Source organism: Lepidothrix coronata, unplaced genomic scaffold, assembly GCF_001604755.1.
Source record: "Lepidothrix coronata isolate B3197 unplaced genomic scaffold, Lepidothrix_coronata-1.0 Scaffold150, whole genome shotgun sequence".
Classification (NCBI taxonomy): Eukaryota; Metazoa; Chordata; class Aves; order Passeriformes; family Pipridae; genus Lepidothrix; species Lepidothrix coronata.
This window is the reverse complement of record NW_016690330.1, coordinates 1,002,921-1,026,376: the sequence shown is the minus strand read 5'-3', so window position 1 is coordinate 1,026,376 and position 23,456 is coordinate 1,002,921. Positions and strand designations below refer to the sequence as shown.

At 34.7% G+C, this 23,456-nt stretch overlaps 1 protein-coding gene across 7 annotated transcripts in view; it reads right to left on the bottom strand.

Annotated features, from left to right (window-relative positions):
• DACH1 (dachshund family transcription factor 1) overlaps window positions 1-23,456 on the bottom strand; it is a 357,269-nt gene that overhangs the window by 46,829 nt on the left and 286,984 nt on the right. For all 7 annotated transcript variants that reach the window (XM_017828634.1, XM_017828631.1, XM_017828632.1 and 4 more), the window contains one exon: window positions 4,094-4,245. In XM_017828634.1, coding sequence (XP_017684123.1) covers window positions 4,094-4,245 — 152 coding nt within the window. The remainder of the gene's footprint in view (window positions 1-4,093; window positions 4,246-23,456) is intronic.

Genomic DNA, 23,456 nt, shown 5'->3' with positions numbered 1-23,456 from the left:
AAATAACTCTCCTTTATCCTAGGGAAGACTCTTGATAACTTAACCATAGAGATAATTTGACCCAACAGAGATTTAATTACTGATATAAAGCAAAACAATGCCAACAAGAGAGACTGGAGAGTACTCCCCAATGGCTCTGCTAGGGAAGCATTAAGCTGACAGATACAAGGTTCACACTCAAAACCTGTAGTGCTACAGATATGAAACCATGACCCCCCACTCCAAAATAAGCTTCCTCACCCCTCAGGCACACTTCCTAAATTGGATTCTGGGCTGCATGTTTTTTTACTTTTTTTTTAATATATCTCCAAAAAAAAGAATGGAAAAAGAAGTCATACTTGAGAAATAGAAAAAGTATTTTTCATGAGTGTTAGTCTGCATTTTTATCCCTCTAGTCTTCCCAGTATCAATGACTACTTTAAAATTTGTGTCCTTCAAACTCCTCTTTCAATTCTGTTTTCAGAGCCTGTTATTTTCAGTATTCCTCATCCTCCTTCGTAACTAAATTGATGCCTCAGGTGTTGTCTTATTCAGAGCTTAATGCTTTGCAGCTCTATTACACTTGAATCTAATAAAGTCCACAGAAGCTAAAAGATCTCAACACCACCTGATTGCAAGGCACAGATGGTCACCAAAATGATATACGCTACATAAGTATAGAACCATGTTTGGAAATATGGCAACAATGGTAACACAATAGATGTTCTTACAAACATGTTTAAAGTTTTAGCAGTTTTCTTTCAAAGACCCAACTGCTATTCTAAAATGGCTAAATAACAAAGGTATTTTGTGTTGAATGTTAAACCTGAATTACTACTAAAGTAAAAAAGAAAGCTAAATATAATGCTCTACATACATATGCAAAGCAAAATACAATCTATAATATTTTAAAGCCTTTACAATCTATTTTGTAGAAGTTAATTTGAATTCTGTTCCTTTCCCCTGCCATATTCTTCTACATTGATGCATTTGAAATACTAAGAAATTGAAGCAGAAGTTGTTTATCAATACCTGCTTCTGGCTTATGCTCTAGAATGTTTTAATCTCCTCCTATTAATCACTTACTGGAACATGTGATTCATCCAAATCATTAATAAACCAGATCAAGTAAAATTACATGAAAGGTATTTGTTGATGAAAAGTGTATTGTCTAGTAAGTTTAAAGCTGCAAAAACCCTCCCCCCAAATTCTTACAATCCGTCGTGTTTAACAATAAAATCAAGCTCCTCAAGCAACTGCCATCTTTACTCAATTCCACTACATTCATGTATATGTTTCTTCTTCATCGGGAACAAACAATTAGTAACAAATGAAAGAGATCATTACATCAAGTGCCCTTTTAGATAACCCCAATTAAAACTTTAGTTTAGCTGTATTTTAATTCTAAGATACCAAATTCTAATTTTCTGCTCTGATTGCTCTTGTTGACTTATCTTTGAAAGATGTACTCTCAGTGCAAAGCGGAGAGATTATTTAGCAAGATGCCAATGTTGGCATCGCTTAATGTGTTGATTGGTTGTATTATCAGTAGCAGTTTAAAATAAATTACTATTAAACTATTATTGTCCTTGGCTGACAAAACACAATATTTTGGTGTTCTTTAAATATGAAACAATCATTATGAATAAACATGGAGAAGAATACTAGAGTGTAACACTGATGTGTGTAATTTTATATTAAGAATTGCTGCAAAGTACGAAGCTGCTAAAAGCATGTTACATTTTCGATTGAATTTCTGCACCATACTTCCTCTCCCAGCCTTTCCTTTTTTTATACTTGCTAACATAGCTAATGGTAATACATTACCTATTGCTGGTGATTATGCCTGAAAAATATTAGCTTTTTGGAGTCAAGATCCACTAGGGACTACTTATAAGCTACACAAAATTAAGTTTCATTTTTAGAAGTTAAATCAGTGCACATCAGTAGGCATGCAATGTGAAAAAAAATCTGCACTAGAGCCAAACTGATGCATATCAAAAGTGCTGTTGCTGCCAATGACAGCTCTAATGCAAAAATACTGAAACATTCAGTATCTCCCTTTATTCAATGCAGAAGGGACTGAGAAAAACTAAAAGGTACAGCTAAAAAATTATCAGTGCCCCTTGGAACAGGAATAGCAATTTCAGAGTTGCATGAAACTCTATTAATTATTCCAGTGGATCATCTGGAAAAGATTACACAAAATACAGTATGTCCAACTTGTATGTGCTATGGCTAATCCTCTAACCTGACATTAAATCAATATGCTGCCAATGACAATGGGAAATGCAGTGCAACACAGGACATTAGCAAAACCGAAATATTTCCCTTTAGGGAAGGTCAGATGTTATGGAGGCTGGATAATGATAATTGTAGTGAACACGCTCAGGTTCCAGATTTGGTTTTAACACAGAATGACTCTATCTGGAGCCAGGCTTTAAGCACAGCATGCCATTCTTCTCCTCAGTGTCACTCTTGACAATTTTTATTTAATGTAATGTCAAAAATAGACATTTTTTCCCCCCTGGAGATTCATAAGTCATTCTGATTTGGTTTGTTTACTTTACTGTACTTGTTTTAGTAATTTCCACTGATAAATTCTTTAGAAATGTCCCAAATATAAAGTTAAGTTGATTTATGACTTTCTTTCCATTCTTTCATGTATCCAAAAAAATCATCATGTTAAGGCAGTCTAATGATCCTACAGAAGTTAAATATATATCAAACCCCAGTCTTAAAACCAGTATTACCTATCATTATTTTTAAACTATGCAAATAATGTGTTGCCTACTTTGAAAGGGGTGAAGGGGAAGGTATATTGAAGCTCCTTCTCCTTCTCACTGCATCTAGGTGTATGTTCCACCTAACTGAATTTTGTTAGCTACAGATTTATATGTGAGATCAAAATGACCTTACTAATGAGTCTGACAGTGTATCCAGAAGATCATATCTTGTTTCCAACAAGTGCCCACATTGAGTGAAAAAAGAAAACTAGAAGAACAAGGCATGCACACAGCGAAGCTTTCCTAGTCACACCTCCTGGCTTCCAGAGGGTTGTAGCTCAGAGGCTTCCCATTGCAACATTAACTATTCATGGTAAGAACACTTTCAAATACTATTGCTTCCCTTTTAGTCAGGAAAATATATATAATTTGTATGCTCTCATCATTAAAACTATAGAGTGAAAGGCTTTGCAAAAAATATAAATATATACTTTTTTTAATTAACTTCACAGGTTAATTTTTGAATATCCGCTGTTTGTAACTGACTAGTGTGAGAGACTGAAATGGTTTGTGGCTTAAACCATCAGCAGGATGCTTTGCTAAGAATGGGCAGAGTGGTTGCCCAGGTGCTGAGAGCATGCACACCCGACACCTCAGGCTACAAGCTGGGTGTTAAACAAGATGAGGAAAGAGGCAAACCCTGTGAAGCAGGACAAAAAAAAATTCTTCATTCTGATATGAAACACCAACAACTTGGCTTTAAGCCAGTTATACCAGTGTATAATTCAAATAACATTTGAATCCAGTTCTACTGTACATAAAACAGACATTGTGACTACCAAATAGGAAATCTGTATAAAATTTGGTAATACTCTTTGAAGTCTATTCTTTGAAGACAGTACTGTAAGTGAAATGAGCTTATTTATAAAAGAAGTGCTTTTTGTAAATGCTTTTATGGGAGACACATTTCAAATAGCTTTACATATCATTTCCACCTTGGCACTCCAGCAATTTAAAATAACTATTTATTAAAGAATTGTTTCTCTGTTTAGTAAATGAGATAAAGTTAAACAGTAAGATACATTTCATTAGCCTGTAATAAAAAGAGCATTGAAGACAAATGTTGTTAAACATATCAATGTAATTTACAATGAATTTTCTGCTGTGGTTTAATATACAATCTGTATTTTTATGTGCTGTATCTGACAGCTTCTAAATTCATTTGTTTGCCATTGTTCCTTTAAAACCTAAATTACTAGAAAGTTTCAGTAAATGAGTTGATCCAAATAATCTTATGAACTGATTAAACTAGAATGGTTTTATTAATTCAGACAAATCTGCAACTGGCTCCTCTCCATCCCTTTAAGCTGATCTACAAAAAGGCCTACCTGGATGTTAGTCAGAAGGGTCTCTATGGAGGACAATCCATCAGGGAATAAAAAAGGAGATGGAAAACCCGGAGGTAGTGGTTGCCCATGCCCAGTTAGAGAAAGTTTGTCAAGGCTGTCTCTTGCGGTTGGTGTGGAGAGCGGGGTCTCATCTGTATGTGATTGAAACAAAAATATAGAACAAGTTACGCTTGTCTGTTTTTATTAGACCTCAGTAATGGCTTCCCTAGTGGTTTCCAGAACATTTATTGCAAATTGGTTCCTGCTATCAGGAGAAAATGCTTTCTGCTGAATTTTCTTTAATGAAAAAGCTGTGGAGATACAACAAGATAACATTAATGAGTAACTTTATAAGCCTTTTAAATGCAGTCTCTAATGAGACTGAGTTTACAGTGCCATAGAATCTTTTTAAAACAAATATTATCTCACATATACTTGTGATAATATATTCAGGCTGACTTTATGGGCACCTTCCCAATTATCTCATTTTAGTTTGTGTTCTATTTGGATTGACAATAGAAGATTTTCTAGCATGACATATATTTTGTATATGAGAAGTCTTTGAATACGAGGCTTCCCATACAATTAACCCTTCCCACTCTTAATGGTTTCACTTACAGCTCAGAAGACTTTGCAACACCAAGAAAAACTGCAGCTCCCCAATACATTTTTCATTAAGAAAGTACACCTGATTCCCACAATTTAAACATGTCTGAACAACACATGAAATTAACAGTGTGGTAACAATCACTGGCCTAATTTTTTTAAGCACGGACATCTTCTAATAATTAGTGCTAAACTCCTTAGTAGGATTTTTGTCACAATCAGATCTGATCAGTTCTGACATCACAACAGAAAAAAGCTCCCACAGTTTGAAGACTTCTAAGATTAAAGTTTCACAGATAATCTGTGAATGGATTAAGAAATGGAAAAAAAAAAAGATAGAAAAACCTCATGACTAATAGAAACTTCAATACCCTGGTTGGTGGGGTTTTGGGGGATTTTGTTGTTTTCTGTGGGGTTTTTTTTTGGTTGGTTTGGGGTTTTCTTACTTTCTGAAATATTTTTAGACTACTGTTGATAGGATACAGAAATTTAGGTCAATTTCTTTGCACTAGATGTTAACCTGAATTCCTCAAAAGGAAAACTACCTATGCATATATAGAGATACATATATGCATACATACCCTTCTTACCAAGGGCTCAGTCATTAACTGACACATATTGACGTATCTCAGTACAATACAAGGACATCAGAATGTACTCGAGGTATTATGCAGATCTTTGCTCAGCTATTTGACTACAAAGGAGTTTGTCAGACTTGCTTTTTTCCATTTGGGCTTTGATCATTGTAAAGTATATATGTTTTGGGGTAGTTTATTTTCTTTTTATTTATTTATTTAATTATAGTTTCAATAGTAGTTGTATTTCCCTATTTATTCTACCTTGTACATTAGAATTGTATATGAAAGTTGATGCTAGTTGCCTAAAAAGAGCTTTCTCTTGGACTGAGTGCAGTATTTTCCTAAGTGGACACAGTCTAGGCCCATGAAAATTGAAATCATTAATAACAAAGGGTTGATGACCTCAGGATAAGAAAACCATAACCTGAAGTCCCAGTTTATTCCAACAGTCCCCATCACCATTGCTCCAGAAGGAAGCAATCTCTATCAGCCATGCTCAGGTGCAGATTTCTTGCCCCATCTCTCATCAGCTCTGTCATGCTGGCCAGTATTTACAGTGCTGACGTAAAAGCCTCTCTCACTATGTCCTTCTAGAGAAATACCAAAACAGGAATTAGGATATCTGGTTCTGGGCTGGTCCCACTGAACTCTTTCTGTGGTCAGTGGGAAGAAGCAGACACTATCAGTTTAAGATTCAGAAATCTTCCGAACTCTCACGGGCATCTGCTGCAAGAAGAGGCAAATCTTTCTCTACAAGAGTCTTTTCACTGTAAGAGAGACCTAAGATGACTACCTCAGATGGAAAGATCTGCTTTTGGTGAGATCACTCCTAACATGGATGCTGTTCTTCCTACTTCACCATGGCTCAGGCTGAGAGTCGTCTACACCAGGAGTAAGACCCCGTTCCATATCCCCCATTTGTCACAACTCATGCCAAAATGACTCTCATAAAGTCATCATTTAAAAGCTTTCCAAGGTAAGTTTACTGAAAGGAGCTGATGTTGACCAAGGAAAGCTTCATTCCATTCAGAATCATAAAGGATTTTTTCAGCAATATCTAAGTTTTCCAGTCATGTTGCAAAGTGCCTGGAAAAATACTGGCTCTAGATTACTGAACCATTTCCTATCTACCTTACTAAGATTCGAAGCAGGCTCTGAAAATGTACTTTGTGGATGTATCCGCTGTCCTTGTGCTACCCCACAGCAGCATGGATAGCTCTGTAGTAATTTTGTAGTAACATACTAAAATTTGACCGTAAATACGATTTTCTTCTTTCTGACTTTTAAAATATTATAGAAATATTCACCACTTCAATAGAAATAATAAATTAGGTATTCCTGGGTATTGAAAACTAGCTTAGTTCAACTTCTCAAATCCTACTCTAGTGTGAAAAATCATTACCAAATGTTTTTTTCCAAACTGCTGTTAGAATTGTTAGGCTTTCATTAATCAAAAGAAGAAAACCAAAACTTAAACAAAGCTGGGTAGATAATAGATTGATAAACACTACACAATATTATTGCATAGCTGAAATTTTTTTCCTCTGCTGAAAATATGTCTTTCCCAAATGATTTCTACCCAAAATTAAAAAAAAAAAAGGAGAGAAAATAAAAAATTGAAAAGCCTCTTCTGTGTTACATCACTAAATTTTTTTTGGCTAAAGATTTCTTTATTCTTTATATCAGTGGTTCCAGTGAAGGTATTGCTCTTGCATGGTATTGCAAGAAAGAGTCGAATCACTAGTATGCATAGTGAAGTCGATTCATATAAATGAGAAAGAAAACTGGAAATATGTCATTTTCCTCTAGGTTTGGCAGCAAAATGGACCAAGGACCTCTCATACTTTCTAAGACTACTTGGAATCTTACTGATATTTTAGGTCTTAAACGATCAAAATATTTTAATATTTTTATATATTAGATAAAACTGACCCACTTCAAAATTCCATAAGTCTTAATTAAAAAACTGCTCTTCCATGCAATTGTTGAGATATAGAAAGCTCCAACACAGACCTTGTCATAGAATTTAAGCAAGGGATCAATTTTTTTTACTGTATTACTACTTTACAATTTATTTAATTCTAGGCTTGCTGTACTTTGTGCATGCTCAAAATGTGAAGTTTGCAAAGATTTTTTTAACAATGTGTGGTATGGTTTCGCAATTGGCAAAGTAAATCAAAAAGGGTTAGAATGATATGAATTCAAAATAACATCCAAACTCTTATGTTACAATAAATAACAGAAACAGATTTACACTGAAGAGTAAGACTAGAGAGATGAACTTACTGTGAACTTATTTTAATGAAAGGTCAACTCAGAAAATAAAGTCAGACTAATGTGACTTTGTTTTCTTGATGTCCCATGTGAAATAAACTTTGAGTGTGAGTATGTTTGAAACAGAGCAAATGTACATATTATACACAGGAAGCATGGATATTTGTGGATGTGAGATAAGCGATGATTGAGGGAATCTTGAAAAAATGCATATTAAAGAAAAACCACATTGTAAACACAGCCAATTAAAACATAACCACATATCTTAGTAGCAAAATAATATGACCTTTTGCCTTTAAAACTTTTAAAAATATTTCATTCCTGCACAAATCCTCTTTTCTCAATAGGATGAGATATTTTCATTTCCATTAGCCTAACATCTTTTAAACTGCTGCAGAGAAACGACTAATGTTCCTCTTAACCTATTAGCAGAGCAATGCTGCAAAATGATGAGCCCTTGCTGGGAAACAGAGATTTGGCATTTTCAGCCTAAACACATCAAAGGAAGTGTTGGAAGACAAGTCAGGGCAAAAGGGGAAATAGGGTCAGCCTACAACTCCATTGTCAGAGTGGGGAGCACAACAATGAAGAGAAAGGGGGGAAAAAAAGAAAGAACAAGGCAGAACAAAGAAGTGTTCAGGCCTGCCTTGGCTTGTGCTGGGAACTGAGATGTTATAAATTAACAAATAAACAAGGATAGGACAGGCTGTTACCCAAACCTCTACAGTGTCTGGGCAGAGATGAATATGTGTCCTGACATATGAACTAAATCACCATAATAGGCAAGTCTGAATGCAACACGTACCTTTAAAATATTTGTAAATGCTACAACCACTACATCCATTGTTCCTCAATTTCCAAAATTCACCTGGTTTTGTTCAAACCAGATTTTATCTGTAAACGGCACCTGGTTTGGGCCAAATGCAACAAACATATTTCACTGTGTTTGGTTTGTTGCCATTCTATTTTATTCTTTCACCAGATAACATGGAACCAGACATCCTGGAAGCTGTGACAGCTATTTAAACAATAATAGATGAATAGAGGCAGCTATTCTCTTGTCTTTATTCCTAAAAGCAAGTAGGATAAGTTCAGACCGGCCACCAATCAAACTGGAGAATATTGATATTGTCAGGATTTGAAAGCAAGTCATAATAGCTGACTCAAAAAAACCCCACAAACAACCAAAAACAAACCCTATACAGTTTACTGTCATTCTGTAATCATTTAATGTTTTTTTTGTAATGCATCTTGATGCTTTTCTGTTCTCTGGAAAATATTTCACGTGTATTTGTTCCTAACACAGGCTCACTCTTACCATTTGAGTGATGAAAGAGGATTCTGTTTCCACTTTTTACTACCATAAATCTGGTGCATACATTTTTTTCTGGATTGTAGAAACAATCTATTCCATTTGGCTTAATATGATTTTGGCTTATGTTGTCAAACACTCTTCAGTACAAAGCTTTATATTTTACCTTTCTCAGAGTTAGAAGTTTCAAGTCTGAGAAGCTCTTCTAATTCAATTGAACTTTAAATGTGGATTTATATTAACACAAAAGAACAAGGGATCCCATGTCCTGAACTGAAGTGATTACTAACTTCAGGCAAATTTTAAATACGTAAATAAATAAATAAATAAATAAATAAAATCTTCTTGCCCAATTCCCATATCATTTGGCTGCTTTATAGATTTGGTCATTCAAGATTCACCCTACCTATAACGGGGCATTGCAAGATAACTGCGAAGGATGTTATGGACTGTAAAAGGAATGTACTGAAACAAACTCTTACAAAAACTTTTTTTTCAATCTGCAACTTATTATCTTATTTTCATATTAACAACAGTTCTCCAGGACACCCAAATACTCTGAAATTAAAACATTTGCAACTGTGGCAGCTGGATATCAAGGGGGAATATAAAATATTCAAATAGACTGACTCACTGATTGTTATTTCTGTAACACTTCAAAGAGGCTGGAGCTCTCACAGTTAATAATACCATTGCAAATGCTATCCACTGAGTTCTGTTTCTTGGCTTGGTATGTTTGCCTGAGGATTTTGGGAATAGTAACTCACCACTAATGAAATATGACTAAAAGATTAAAAGCCTACATGGAAAGGATCACAGCTACTGAGAATATGTTTCTTGCATGTGTACGTTATGCGCAATGGCTTTGTACCTGATGCAGTCGCTTATATTTGTGCAAGTAGGTCTCATGCATCTAACTATCAAGTATACCATTATGGGCCATCTTCATAAGTGGCATGGCTTTGAAATATGCACAACCTCACTTGATGTAAAGGATTACGCAGAAATAAATGGACATAAGAACTTCGTTTTATACGTCCATTTTGGAGGTAGGTTTAGAAGCAGGACTTGCCCACCAACAGTAAGACTCAGACTTATTGACAATTCTATCAGATTTTAACTACTGAAAACACAATATTTTAACTCGATGTTTTTCCTTTTTGGAAAAGAGTTTCAATTAATAAATTTCCAGTATTCTTTAATCCTTTTAAAGAACATGCCATCTCTACAGACCATTCTTCACTACTGTATAGGATCATTGATCATACTACAGTTGGAGTTGTCTTCATAATGGCAAATTAGAGACAGATGGAGAATCACCTCTTGAACACAACATTGGGGACCTCTCTTTCTCCAAGGTTCAGCGATATCCCTTCTATGCTGATACCTTTTAAGCCAATTTATCTATAAGCATAGAGGGGAAAAAAAGGAATGTATTGCTGGCTGGAATAATGACATGGAAGATTGGAAATGGAGATGACTTGACAAGGAGACAGACAGTAATCAGGAAGTGAGGAAACAGGAAAGCTGAGAAAATAGGGGAGAAGGACACTCAAGGTGGCCAAACACTTTGGAAAGGGATAATAGGATTGTGATTATGAGGTGAAGGAGGGGAGAAGAAAGAGTGCTCAAGAGCAAGAAATTTACACTGACTCAGCAAGATATAGACAAAACAGCCAAACTGTTGTTTTTTTAAGACAACATATTTTCTTGTCTTTAAAGATCACATATTTTAATTTTCTTAAGGAATTACTGGTATAACATCACTATAAATTAATGGAAAGAGTTGACAAAATATATCCAAAAAGCAAAAATGTATAATTAGTGGTGATGTTCCAGCTGTGAGGATTTCTTCAGGCTTTTTGGACTAGATCAAGTGCAGTGTATTCTTCATTTTACATGTCCCTAGGAGGGCCTCAGAATCAATCAGTGCAACTTATCTAATTTTCTCTTTCAATAAAAGGATTATTTTAATAACCTTTATCTTATTTTGCAGCATATTACTGAATAGGGCTGGGTCAAGCAGTATTGGCTGATTTATTTATTCTAAGGATTTCACAATATTTCAGAATAAATTATCATTCCTATTTTTAACCAAAGGTATTTTACCATACAACGGAATGTTAAAATGCCCATGGCATTTCTATTCTATGTACTTTGGCATCATAACACATAATGTGCAAAACAAAATTATACGGTTTCTCTATCCCCATAATAAAAAGTATCCTGTTTACTCACAGAATTTTTCACACAATTTTTTTAAGTGCATTGAATGATCAGGAAAAGAAGAAATGGGATAGTCAGAGAATGATTCTCTATATATCTAAAAATCATAAAACACATATATCTTGAACACCCGACAATAAATTATATTCATTAACTCTGAAGAAATTAAGAAATTAACTCTAAATTCCTGAAGAAGAAATGATGGTTAAAAAGGTATGCTAAATATTTTTATTTCATTTTTAACAATGTATTAGTATAAAAACAAGGCACTTTATAATATCATAACCTGCAGTTCTTAATTATAAGAACTATACCCATTATTTCTTTTTTAGAGATCCTTAAATGCCACTGGCAGGAACTGGATGCAGAGTAAGGTTATCTATATTTTGGATGCTGGAAAAAATATAAATGTATTTTACCGGTTCATGTCAAACATCCCAATTAGTACTCTGCTAACTCCATTCCATCAGACAGGCAATACTGAGTGCTAAAAATAATGTTTCTTGGCTTCGTAGCAATTCTACGAGAACTGCTTACATGCGTATGTGTATGTGGAGGGCTGTGCAAATACACCTCCCTATAGGTTCACTAGTCATTCTCAGCTTCTTGTACAGTCATGTTGAGTCAGGGTGTTCATGATCATCTATGCAGTAAAGGGATATCTGGTTAGGAAATCAAAACCCACCCTTCGTGATACTAGTTATTGAATCTCCTTTACTGCATTGGCTCAGAAGCTTGGTCCCTCATGTAGGTAGCCTGATCATACATCCACCTTTCCTAAATGTATGCAGAACCAAATGATCAAGCCAAGTATTTTCAGTTAAGGCTAAATTCCTGATTAAAATCAAACTTCGAATCAGGGGGTGGACTTTAAGACTGCATAATGAATATATTGTACACTAAATCTCCCATTTTCAAAATTATGAACATGAATATGCACATCTCAACTGATAAAAGCACTGTACAAGGCAATACATTCACAGTATGCATATTTATTTTGTGCTGCCTATTCCTCCCTCTAACTGCCTCCCTATGGCTACTGCAAAATGCAGAGAAAAAACAATACATAATGGAAAAATTGGATTTTGCCAGGTTTTATTGGATCATTTCAATGGCCACATGATTTGCATTAAAAATCCTCTAGACATGTTTCATGAAAGTTGAAAAACATCTATTATTTGGGGATTTAAGATGATTTAAAAATAAGGAATATCAACAATATTAGCACTTTTGGCATTGTCCTCTAAAATAACAGCACTTCTCTTTTGTAAGCATAACAGTAGTAAGAAGGGAGTTCTTGATAAGAGCACAGCTGGTAACTTGTAATTCTCTGAAGATGAAGGTTTTATGTTAATACCTTGAACTGCATTGTATTCACACTGTTTTTCCTGGTCTGTGTTCAGTTAATAATTCTAGTATTCATTCTCTTCAGGAAAAATAAAAAAAAGTCAATGTTTTCAAGAAGTCCATATCTAGCTGTGTTGCAGCTATGGGGGACTGAGTATTAATGCTCCTTCTACCTGGTCACATGACCCATGTTCCTGGTAATCTGCTGACAGCATGAATCAGATGCCCAAACAGAAAACAAATATATGGTAATGTGTCTGAGCAACAGTCATCAGCTGTCATTCATTCAGCAACCCATAACCTGTTCCATACCCTCATCCCCCCAGTGCTGGCAAGCAGATGAGGTTAACCAGGCATGCTTGGCATCTGGTGTAAAGTGGTGGCACAGAAGTCAACAGTACTGCATTTCACAAATAAATATGTCAGAGAAGTTCAACAGAGGAGACAAAAGAGGTTTAAACACTTCGAATTTATGGCAGCTTATACTGGTCACCTGTCCCAATAGAAAAATATTTATTTGGTCAGAATATGTAAAATTGGATCTATTTATTAATGTAAGTGCTTTGTTTAATGGAATATTCATACAGAATACCATCATGTTTCTTCTTATAATAACATGAGAAAATATTTTATTTTAGATAAATATATAAAATGTTCAGTGACAGTGTTTTTTGCAGAAACCCTATATTTAAAAACATATATACTCATATTCTCTTCACTTTCCTGTACGTTCCTATTAATTGCCTATGATTTTAATAAATTCTTTAACATAAAGGATACTACCAATTACCTCTAATATTTGCACTTACAATACATAAACCTATGAAGACCAGTGAATATGATGACCAGTCTAAAAATGCATAGCAAGACAAAATCATATTAAGAAAAGATGTTCCCGAGATTTTGCCTTGCCAAAATTCCTACCTCAGATGTATTGCCAAAAATGCCAATAAAATAAAATAATCAGGAACCAAGTCAGAAAGACTGAACTGACACAACTGTGTGGGGCTACGGGGCAACAGGTTCAGGAATCCATGAACATGCAAGGAAAAGCTTCAAATGCTTTGGAAATGTAGGGGAAGAAACTCTGCTTTGAAAACAAAGTACCTAGGGGACTGTGTTGGTCCAGCCCTGCAGTCACACTTCCGAGAGGTTAAGGGAACAGGTGTTTTATCAACAGCATCTAGTCTTTGCTTAAGTACCCAAATGGCAATACACACTTTTTACAGAAATATATGATCTAGTAACTCCAAGATCTTAACTCTTCTCACCCCTAATACAGCAATTGTTGCTGAAAACAAAAGGATGTGAAGCATCCCATTTTGACAAATTGTCACCAGGAAGGGTACAAAATGACTGAGCTGTTTTAGTATCATAGGCAATGAATCAGTATACACAGAGGCTTCCTTATTTTTGGGGCTAAACCCCTCACATTTGCATAAGAGAGTACTTTTTAAAATTATCCCACAATATTTTTTTTTAAAGAGATACAATAAACATCCGTAACGTGTCTATCTATGGAATGGTTCTGCTACTCAGATGCAAATTATTGTTGCAAGTTATTGTTGTAGACAATAACTGATGTACACAGTTTGGATTATACGGTTATGATATCCTAATAGAAATTTGGCTGTCTGCCTATGGGAATTCAATATGAGCTTCATAGACTATAGCATCAGAAACAGTTCTTTACAATATTATAGCCACATTTCTCAAACCGTTGTCTATAGGTTATATCCTAATATCTGATTTGCACAGAAATCCATAATAATAAACAAAATCCCTAAATCCCAGAGTGCTCAGAAACAAAACTCAGAATGAAAAGGCAAGCATTTTTACATCTGATATGATTTCTCTTGAAATTCATTCATCAAACATCTGCAACTAGCTGCCAGAAGGTGTCCATTAGCGGTATTTCTGTGGCATTCACCAGCTTGATGCTCACTGATAGAATAAAATGTAGAAGTTTTACCTCTAATGTTTTCTGCTCCATTTAAGGCATCCACTTTAAAGTGAAATTTGGCTTGCATGTGTCTTCATGTCTTGGAATATGTAATTTATGCTAATATATCAGAATACATATTAGAGAAGACAAAAAATATCCTTTATGTATTTATGCATTATGGGTCGCATTCTGCACTGTTTTAAGAAGATAAAAAATAGTTTCAAGTAATCATGTAACATGGATCAGTTTGGTTTACATTAAATACAGAAAATTAAGGTACCTTACACAGCAAACATGCCATATACTTGCTGGTAAATTAAAATCTTTTCTGGGATCCAGTTTAAAACATTCATGCAAATAAAATATTTCATTCAGTCTTTTATCTATATCATATCATAACATCAAGGAAATATGTGTTGCAACTCCACTATAGGGACAAATCTTCTTACTAATTCTGTTTCACATCAAAATTTCTGTAAAAGTTTGAATGTTTATGCCAATAACGTAATTGAAAAATTATTTATTTCAATCCCTAAGCAACTATAAATGCTATGTAATAGAAGCAAAATACAAATCTTAAGAATGGTTCAAAGGCTCTCTATGACTTTACCATAATTTATGTGTGTGATAAATGTAAATAAACAAAACCAGAATCAAAAATCTTTACCATTATGGTACTGTGAACACAGTTACCGCCTAAACAAATGGAAACAAATTGCACAAGCTTTATTATCTCATTATACATTTAAGGATAATACTTTTATTCAGTATTCCAATAACAGGTTGGCTTTTAGCCCAGCTAGTAAAAAAAGCAAAAGCTGCATCAGGAAATGATGACCATGCATGGTTTTGAACTGCTGCACCCAGGAAATTGAGACGAGCAAGTCACAGCAACTTCAGTGATTTTTTTGTTCAGTTTTTGAAAGGGAGTCAGTGCTACTGATGAAGTCTGTTTGTTTACCAAAATTTTAATGTAATGTGTTCAAATGGTAAAATCCAAATTCTTCTTTAATTATTATTATTATTTTCAGAATCACTTTCCTTTGTCTTCTCTTTGTCCTAGCTGGTCTACAAGTCAGCTTATTCTACTGCTTCCTACAATTTTTCCTTACATCTCAAACATTTTTCTCAGTAACACATTGTTTCTAAAGTGTCTTTGATTCAGTAGTTTCTTCCCCTTCCAAGATATGAAGAAATTAGTCTGCTTGTTGAAATTTCAAGACCAGAAAAAAAAAAATTCAAGACAATACAGATATGTTTATATGGCAGTGTGTAGAAAAGTTCAACATTAGGTCCAGTGATCTTCACGAGCATTTTACTATACTACTTTACTACATCTTTGGTTTATAAAAGACGACACCACTACGTAACACCACACTCTTCACAGAGGGAATAAAGTTGAATCAATGATCTTATCCTATGCTTAATCTCAATTCCCCAAAAGATTAAGAGCACAGAAGATATTTCTAAATCCAGCATTTGCCTCACAACTCTTACAGAGTGTGCTAAATTTGTGTTTCAGGTTAAGAACAGGAGGAAAAAGAGACCCAGGGGAGCATATTCGGAAAAACTTTGCTCTAACCCTATCACTATTTTTGGATATTCTGTCTTTGTACAGCATTAAGGTATCGTACATCCCCATTATACAACAGATGTTAAATGCAAAGTAAAAAAGTCAGTTATAAATGATTGATGATCCTCCTTACTATTTCAAAATAAGTCCTGATTATTTATATAGTTTTGGACACTGCTTGAAAGCATTATATTAAACCTAAACAATTGATCCATTTTTCAATGGCTTTTGTGTGTAATGTATTATGTATGTTTTTACATTCTTCTGTGTAAAAGGCCCTGGCGTACAAGAAATGTTTAGAGTTTTGAGTGCTCCACCCAGTCCATATGGTAGGTTTGCACTGTGTGCAAGACCTACCTTTTTCCACCAGGTCCATATGGCAGGCTTAAGCTAGCCAGGGCTTTCTATCCTCCACAGGGGCCATATGGTAAAGAGAGCTCGGTGAACACTCATTGACCTTCTATTAATATTTTACATGTCTCTAGCACATAGACATACATACAGACATACATGAACTGATCAGATTGAGCAGGAAAGACTTGGCTCCTGAAACTTTAGCCACACAAACAATACACACATGATGATATGGTAAGAGATGTGGAAACTGGGATTTTTTCAGTTTTATTAAAAAACTGAGAAGTCAAATGTAAAATTTATCAAATTATTTGATAAACTCATCTAATGGTTTCAAATATTTCTACAGACTATTATTTAATTTTGCTAACAAACTGGTACATATTAATACTGACATTTCACTATTAGTTTTTGATATTACCTTACAAAAATGGAACCAAATCCCTTAAATCCACCCACTGACAAAGGATGCGTACCACAGATAAGGAAAATATTTGTTTAAAGGTTCAGCTCTGTGTTGCTCTACTAATAGCATCTTTTCAGCAGGTTATTTCTTTCTTACTGTATATAAACAAACTTCGAATAAACCAGAGACAATAATTCAGTATAGACAGTAAACTACGTGCAGAGAGATAACAATTGACAATCACATGTAAATAAGTCACTATTTGTTGTAGGCACAATACCTCTACCCTTAGTACACAAGTAAAAGGATGAGAGTATCATCTGAGAGCACAGTATCTCCCTTCTACTGTCTGTACATTTCCTGAACCAGTAGAAGCAGACAACACGAGTAAAACAGTTGCATTGGGTTGAACGATTAGAGACATGTATTTAAAATAAATAAATAAATAAAAGACGGCAACTTTAAATCATAATTCGCATTTTCAAAGTGATTACTTTAAATTTGATACAGTGTTATAATATTTACAACTAAATCTAAAGCTTTTCTGTAATTCTGAAGTAATTTAGAAACCCTCAGAATCTTATTTATACAGGAAAGATGGAAGCAATTTGCAACATGTTTATGAAAGTTTTATTGTACCTACAATCTGATTTAAGAAATGCAACAATACTCGACAGTAGCAGAAATTTTACAAACAACTTTTACTTACTTGAAACTCAGAACATTGGGAAATAGGAAAATGATAATATATTGTTCTTATTCATAGGATTTATAGTGCTTTCATCTGGTTTCCTCTTGTTTCAGTTCATATAAATAAGCCCTATGCTGTCACATGAATATTCAAATATTGCAAAGAACTATCAGTGTTGAAAATAAATATCATAAGGAATTCAGAACAAGTATGCATGTACATGCTCTCATAGTTTATTTTTGTATATAGCATTTATGTTTTGCTTCACAAACAATCAATAAAACATGGAAGAGTTTTCCACAAGGAATTTATCTTCTCATTTCAAAGGAGCCAAATAACCATTTTAAGAAACTATCAGTATTTTATTAAAGATTAAAAAAGTCTGATTATTATGTTCCTGCCTCTTCTTTCTATCTTCCTGCTTTTGATCATTGCCCAATACAGCTAAATCAATGAGGGGAAAAAAAAAAGATTTATGAATTTCAGGGGTTAAGAAACATGACCCCAACTCTTTAAACTTTCACTGTAGGAAAGGCATAGTATATAGCTTTAGTATTCATTTATTCCCTTTATTTCAGTAGCTCTTTTTTTGATATATTCTCTCTATTCTTTTGCATGTTCTGATTCTGCTTCCAATTTACAATGTAAATTGTAAACAAACTTTTAATTCTGAAGGCTTTGTCTATCTGCACAATTGCTCATAAAAATACACACGCAGAGCTCCCTTTGTGATTGGTAGGGTTTAATGAGTGCCTAAAAGAGATGAAGGGTAGAATTCCTCTGCCTAGGCTATGCAGTCTGCCATGGAAGCAGTACTCTATAAACAGGGACCTAAATTCTCCATACAATAAAGAAGAGAAGGTAGGTATCTACCAGATGCAGTTGTTAACAGTGCCCAAACTTTAGCAGCGAGATTCTCCATCTTGAGGCTTTCACATGCACCTTCTTCATTTCGCAAGTCATGCAAAGAACTAAGAGGACTATTTGAGAACTGTGTTTCATCAGTACAGATTCTGCTATATAATTTGGAACATAATAAAAAGAAAGGTACCTTTTTAGATAGTTAGATAGCTAGATCAATCAGATATTTATTTGTTTAACAGAATTTAGAGATGGAGAATCCAGTCATAATTAAAATTATTAGTATACTCTTAAGAAGTCTACAGTGTTAGTATAGCTCACAATTTCAAACACATTCTTATAAAAGTATAAACTGTAATTTTATGCTTTCTCACTGAGTCAGCAGCTTTCTCTTTTGGGAGAACATGTTAAATTAATTGACCATCTCAATTAAATGCTGTATACTTACATACATATAAACAAAGAAAAACTATGAGTCTGACTTCATAAATATAATTTGGTGGGATTTTGTTAAAGTTTAGATGTATAGATTTGTATTTGAAATCCTCTGAAGGTTACAGGGTGAAACCTTCCAACAATATCTCCAAGTCTTCAGGGACCAAATCCCATTATGTGGAGTTCAGTGAAAAGGGTAAACACTACCATAAAGAAATACAAATTGCACATATTTCCCATTTAGCCAGTGTCACAAAAGTTCACCATTTAGAATTCTAACCAGTTAGGACTTATTCTTGGAGGTCAAGTACCTTGTGAACCTTGTCATCTCACTGATGACATCATATCTCATCCATCAATTCTTTCAGGAGCACACTTGCCATCTGCTCAGCATGCTATAATAACTTATTAGACATATTCACAGGGTAACAATCTGTACAATGACACTGTTATCTTAATGCTGGCACATAGAGAGATAGCAGCCATCGTTCCCCTGTCACAGCACAATTATTCTACCTTCCAACTCTAAAAGAGAAGTTACGTGGATATTTTAACTTACTATTAAATCACAGAGAAACAATGAATTCTCATCAGATACATGTATTTTAGGTTTTGTTGTGTTTTTTTGACTGGGCACTGAAAAATTAAAGCTATAGTACAAAGTACCAAGTTCAGTTTGATATTACTGCTTTGCACCTTGAAAGTTTCTGCAGTCATGCTCATTCTTTAGAGTGAAAAATAAATAAAAAACCACACAGTACAATCATGTGCATACAAACAGCACTGAAATCCAATTTATTCTTTGCAAGCATATTAACTTTCTAGAACTAATGTTACTTTTTATCTACCTGTCTTAAACATCTATTCTTTCTAACAGCAATTGCTAGGTAGAAATTAAATATGCAGACAAAGTGCTAATTTGAAGCCTTAACGTCTTGAAATCTAAAAGCAATGTGAAATTTCATAGATGCCTGCATCTCTGTAGCTTTTGTAAAGCATGTTAATACTGAGCATGCTTAGCACAGCTGTTGTCACAGCACTTATGACTTAATGGAAGTCCACTATAAATCTCCCTTGACCTCAAAAAATACTTTCAGAAAAAGGGCAATATTTATTTTGCATTACACAGAATTCATCCTCTGTTCTTTCCTTTGGCTCGTCATTTATTCCAGCTTACACTGTGATCAACATTGTACTAAAATAAAGTCAAGTACAACAGCCGCTCTCTGCCCATCAAAACTCACAGACGTCTGCCAAGCACTTGTAACAGCTGGTGTTACATTAATTAGTTTAAACTATTTATTTCATCCATCTCCAGAGCAGATTGAGCAAAAACATTAGAGATTATTCTAGCATCTGTAAGTGCCCTGCAAACATTAACCAACCAAAGTTAAAATATTAGTCATTAACTTATATCATGTGTAAGACTACATTTATTGTAAATAAAAAAGGAAATTCTGCAGTTTATCATAGCTCTAGGAAGTTTTCCTTGATTGCCTTTTTAAAAAACTGAGTTTAAACTTTTATAAGACTTTGTGCCCATAAAGTTTCTTTCAAAAAAAATTATTACTAGAAAGCTATTATAATTCCTGGCAGCATGGACCATTAAGCAATATATGACAGGGACTGGGTGACTCAGTGGATTAGTCAGAGGTTTTATGTCCACAGTTGGAATCCATCCCTAAATACGGTGATCAAAACAGTGTTATCAAACGGTTGTAAAAATCTCAATTAAAATCACTCCTATAGCATCTACTAAGTTTTTAGTGGACAACATAATAGATCTTTCACTATTGACAGAGTTCTCACAACTATCTTTTTTCTTTTAATAGGCTGAGAATGGATGCTGGCAAAAGAATGTTGATTATAAGAGGTTCTAATGCCACATTCCCTCCTGAAATGACTCAGAAACAGAAGCCAATGCAAGGATGGCAGGAGTAGGCTCACAGCCACTGTCCGTGGGCTCACCTCCATCAAAAATAAAAAGCTTCCAACCTTGCTCAATGAAATACTTAATGTGACAATACTTATTTTTAATGCCTAGGGCTCAAGAAGGAATTCAAAGTCCTGTGCAGATGCTTAAGGGGTAACTCATTCCTCTGTAAATCAGCACAGAGGGAAACAAAGGCACAGAGTTGTGAAATGCTTTGCCCAAAGTCACACAACAGGTTATCGACAAAACCTGAAACAATCAAAATCTCCTGACTCTCACCTAGTTCAGGCACACAGCTTCATGAGATTTCTCAAACAGTATCAAAATCTTACTTGCAGAATAAAAAAGCAGGTTCATCCATATATGCAGTTTATTAGAATCAGACTCTTACACATCAATGTCATGTCTGATGAGATTTATTTTTTTTTCAGAACTATACAATTGAAATGCATATTGCAATAATAACTTTTAAATTGTAGTTACTTAAATTAACATTAGATTTAATTAAATGCAGCTAAAAATAATATTCTATTTTATCAGATTAGAAAGCTACACCTACTCCTCAAAATATTTGCATTTGCAAACAAAATTCATTAACAGATTCAGTTTCACTATCTGAACAGTAAAGTGAGAAAAGCAATCTGACATTTACGTTCAGATACAACAAAGATCCTGATCCTGTGAGTTCTTTAAAGCTCTGACTGACTTGTTATGGCTTGCTATGGCCATGTAGAAATGAATGTAAGTGATGGGAACTGAAATAAAAAATATCAGCTATTTTCACTTTTTAGTCTTGTCCTATCTCCACTAAACAAGATATTTTTCTCTTTGTTTCATTGATGTTACATCTCTTTTCCTCTCTCTGCATATGTGGATGTGAGTATATATGGATGTGTACCTATGCATATATGTATCTATGCATATATTCAAGATACTTACTGAAATTTTTTTCTGCCCACTGCACAGTGGTTCCTCTTACTTCACCCACCAGCCAAAAAGGCAGGGGCATAGTTGATGTCAAACTTGCTCCAGACCATGCAAGTGAAAGTGCCAAAGCATATATAAGAATGGCCTCCTCAGACAATACCAAGAGCTCTTTTTCATGCTCACTCTTTATTGGCTTCGACAGACAGCAAGAGACAGACACTCTTTTCTATTCTTAGGTTCTCAGAATTTATAACATGCTACATCTGCCACATATCTGTTGGGTTACATGGGTACTGCTATTCAATTATCCATTTTTATTTTTATTTTTAGTACAAGGGCCATTGTTGAGACAACTTGTTGGACAGCCTGTTCGTAAAAGGCAAAAAACTACAACAATCACATAACTGCTGATCAGATGAGACAGTGTTCTGACTGCAATCCTTTCTCAGAAAAAATATACTTCCAGTTCATCCTACTTCTAAAAAATAATCTAAAAAAGTATACTGAATCTCACCACAGAATAAGGAATATCTGATGTTTAACTAATGTCCTATAAATGATTTATTTAAAAAGCCTGTTTTAACCAGTGTTCTTTAACTTATACTGACCACCAGGTTCTGTTTTCATTTACACCACAATTGAGGCATAAACAAAGGCAGCAGGGGCCCTCACAGAGATCTCAACTCCCCCTTCAAATTCAAGGAATAAATTTCATTATAAACTCTCTCAGTATAATAGATTTCTTGCATCCTTGTTTATTTAGTTAGTATTGCATGCTCAATTTTTATTTTCTAAATACAACTACATCCAACAAAAAAATGTTAACATGCTCCCAGTTCAACATTCTGCTTTAGCTCTTGCGGCGATCGGTTTAAATGTACAAAAGCTACTGGCCAATTTAGATTTTTTTTTCTTTCCTCTATTTCTTTTTCCTTGTAAAATTCCTCTTTATGCAATAGGAAAGTTAATTGCTAAACTTTGTTACAGAGCCCTTTGTTCTTGCTGAAGTCACTTTGCTTGTCTCTCCTACTGTAAGGACACCAAATCCTAAAAGCTGGCAAGAATGCATATGTTTATTTCACCATTGCTCTGCAATTACTGAATGCCACTTAATTATAGCAACAGATGCTCGAGTGTAGGAACCAGAAAAATCAAACGCCTCATTTCCAGGTTATTTTTTTCCATTGCTTCTGCCAACAGCAGATGTGTGAGCCCCTTGTGCTCTGGCGTAAATACTTATCAAATCCTAACAGGTCACCTATGTCACAAACAACATTTCAGATGCAACTGTTTCACCTGATAATAGGCTCTGAAAATAAAACTGTGAGCTGTAAATACAATGTATTCGGAATGAAATGCCATAATGTGAAATTGCTTTTTCTCCAGCTACAACAGAAGTCCTTGACAGTTTTTGGCAGTGATAAATCACCCTCCCATTAATTGTCTCCTCTCTCATTGTGAGGTGAGCTGCTAAAAGGGGCAGTCAACAAAAATGACTTAAAGGACAAATTTTGGCAAAAAGACAATGAAGAAATCTGTCATTGCTAAACCTCCAGTAAACTGTCATGAAACAATCAAAATATATGTAGCTGAAGTGGCTATGTCTTTGTTAGAAAGGTTATAAGATGATAAGTTTATGGTTAAAACAGGGAGCTCAGAGGGACCGAAGTTGCAGGCCCTTGAGTCACCATTTCTCCACGTGTTCTTTAAAATTGTATGCAAATCCTATTAGGGCTCAGTTTACACAGTGTTTGCTGGTCTCACCAACCCTATTTTCTGACTTTTCTACCCCCTCGCCCCAGACAACAGAAAGTCCCTGTGAAGGCATGGCATTGGCTATAGCAATTCTTGGACCCAGATAGATCCTTCCTTTTCAGTGATTTAAGCCAGAGAAG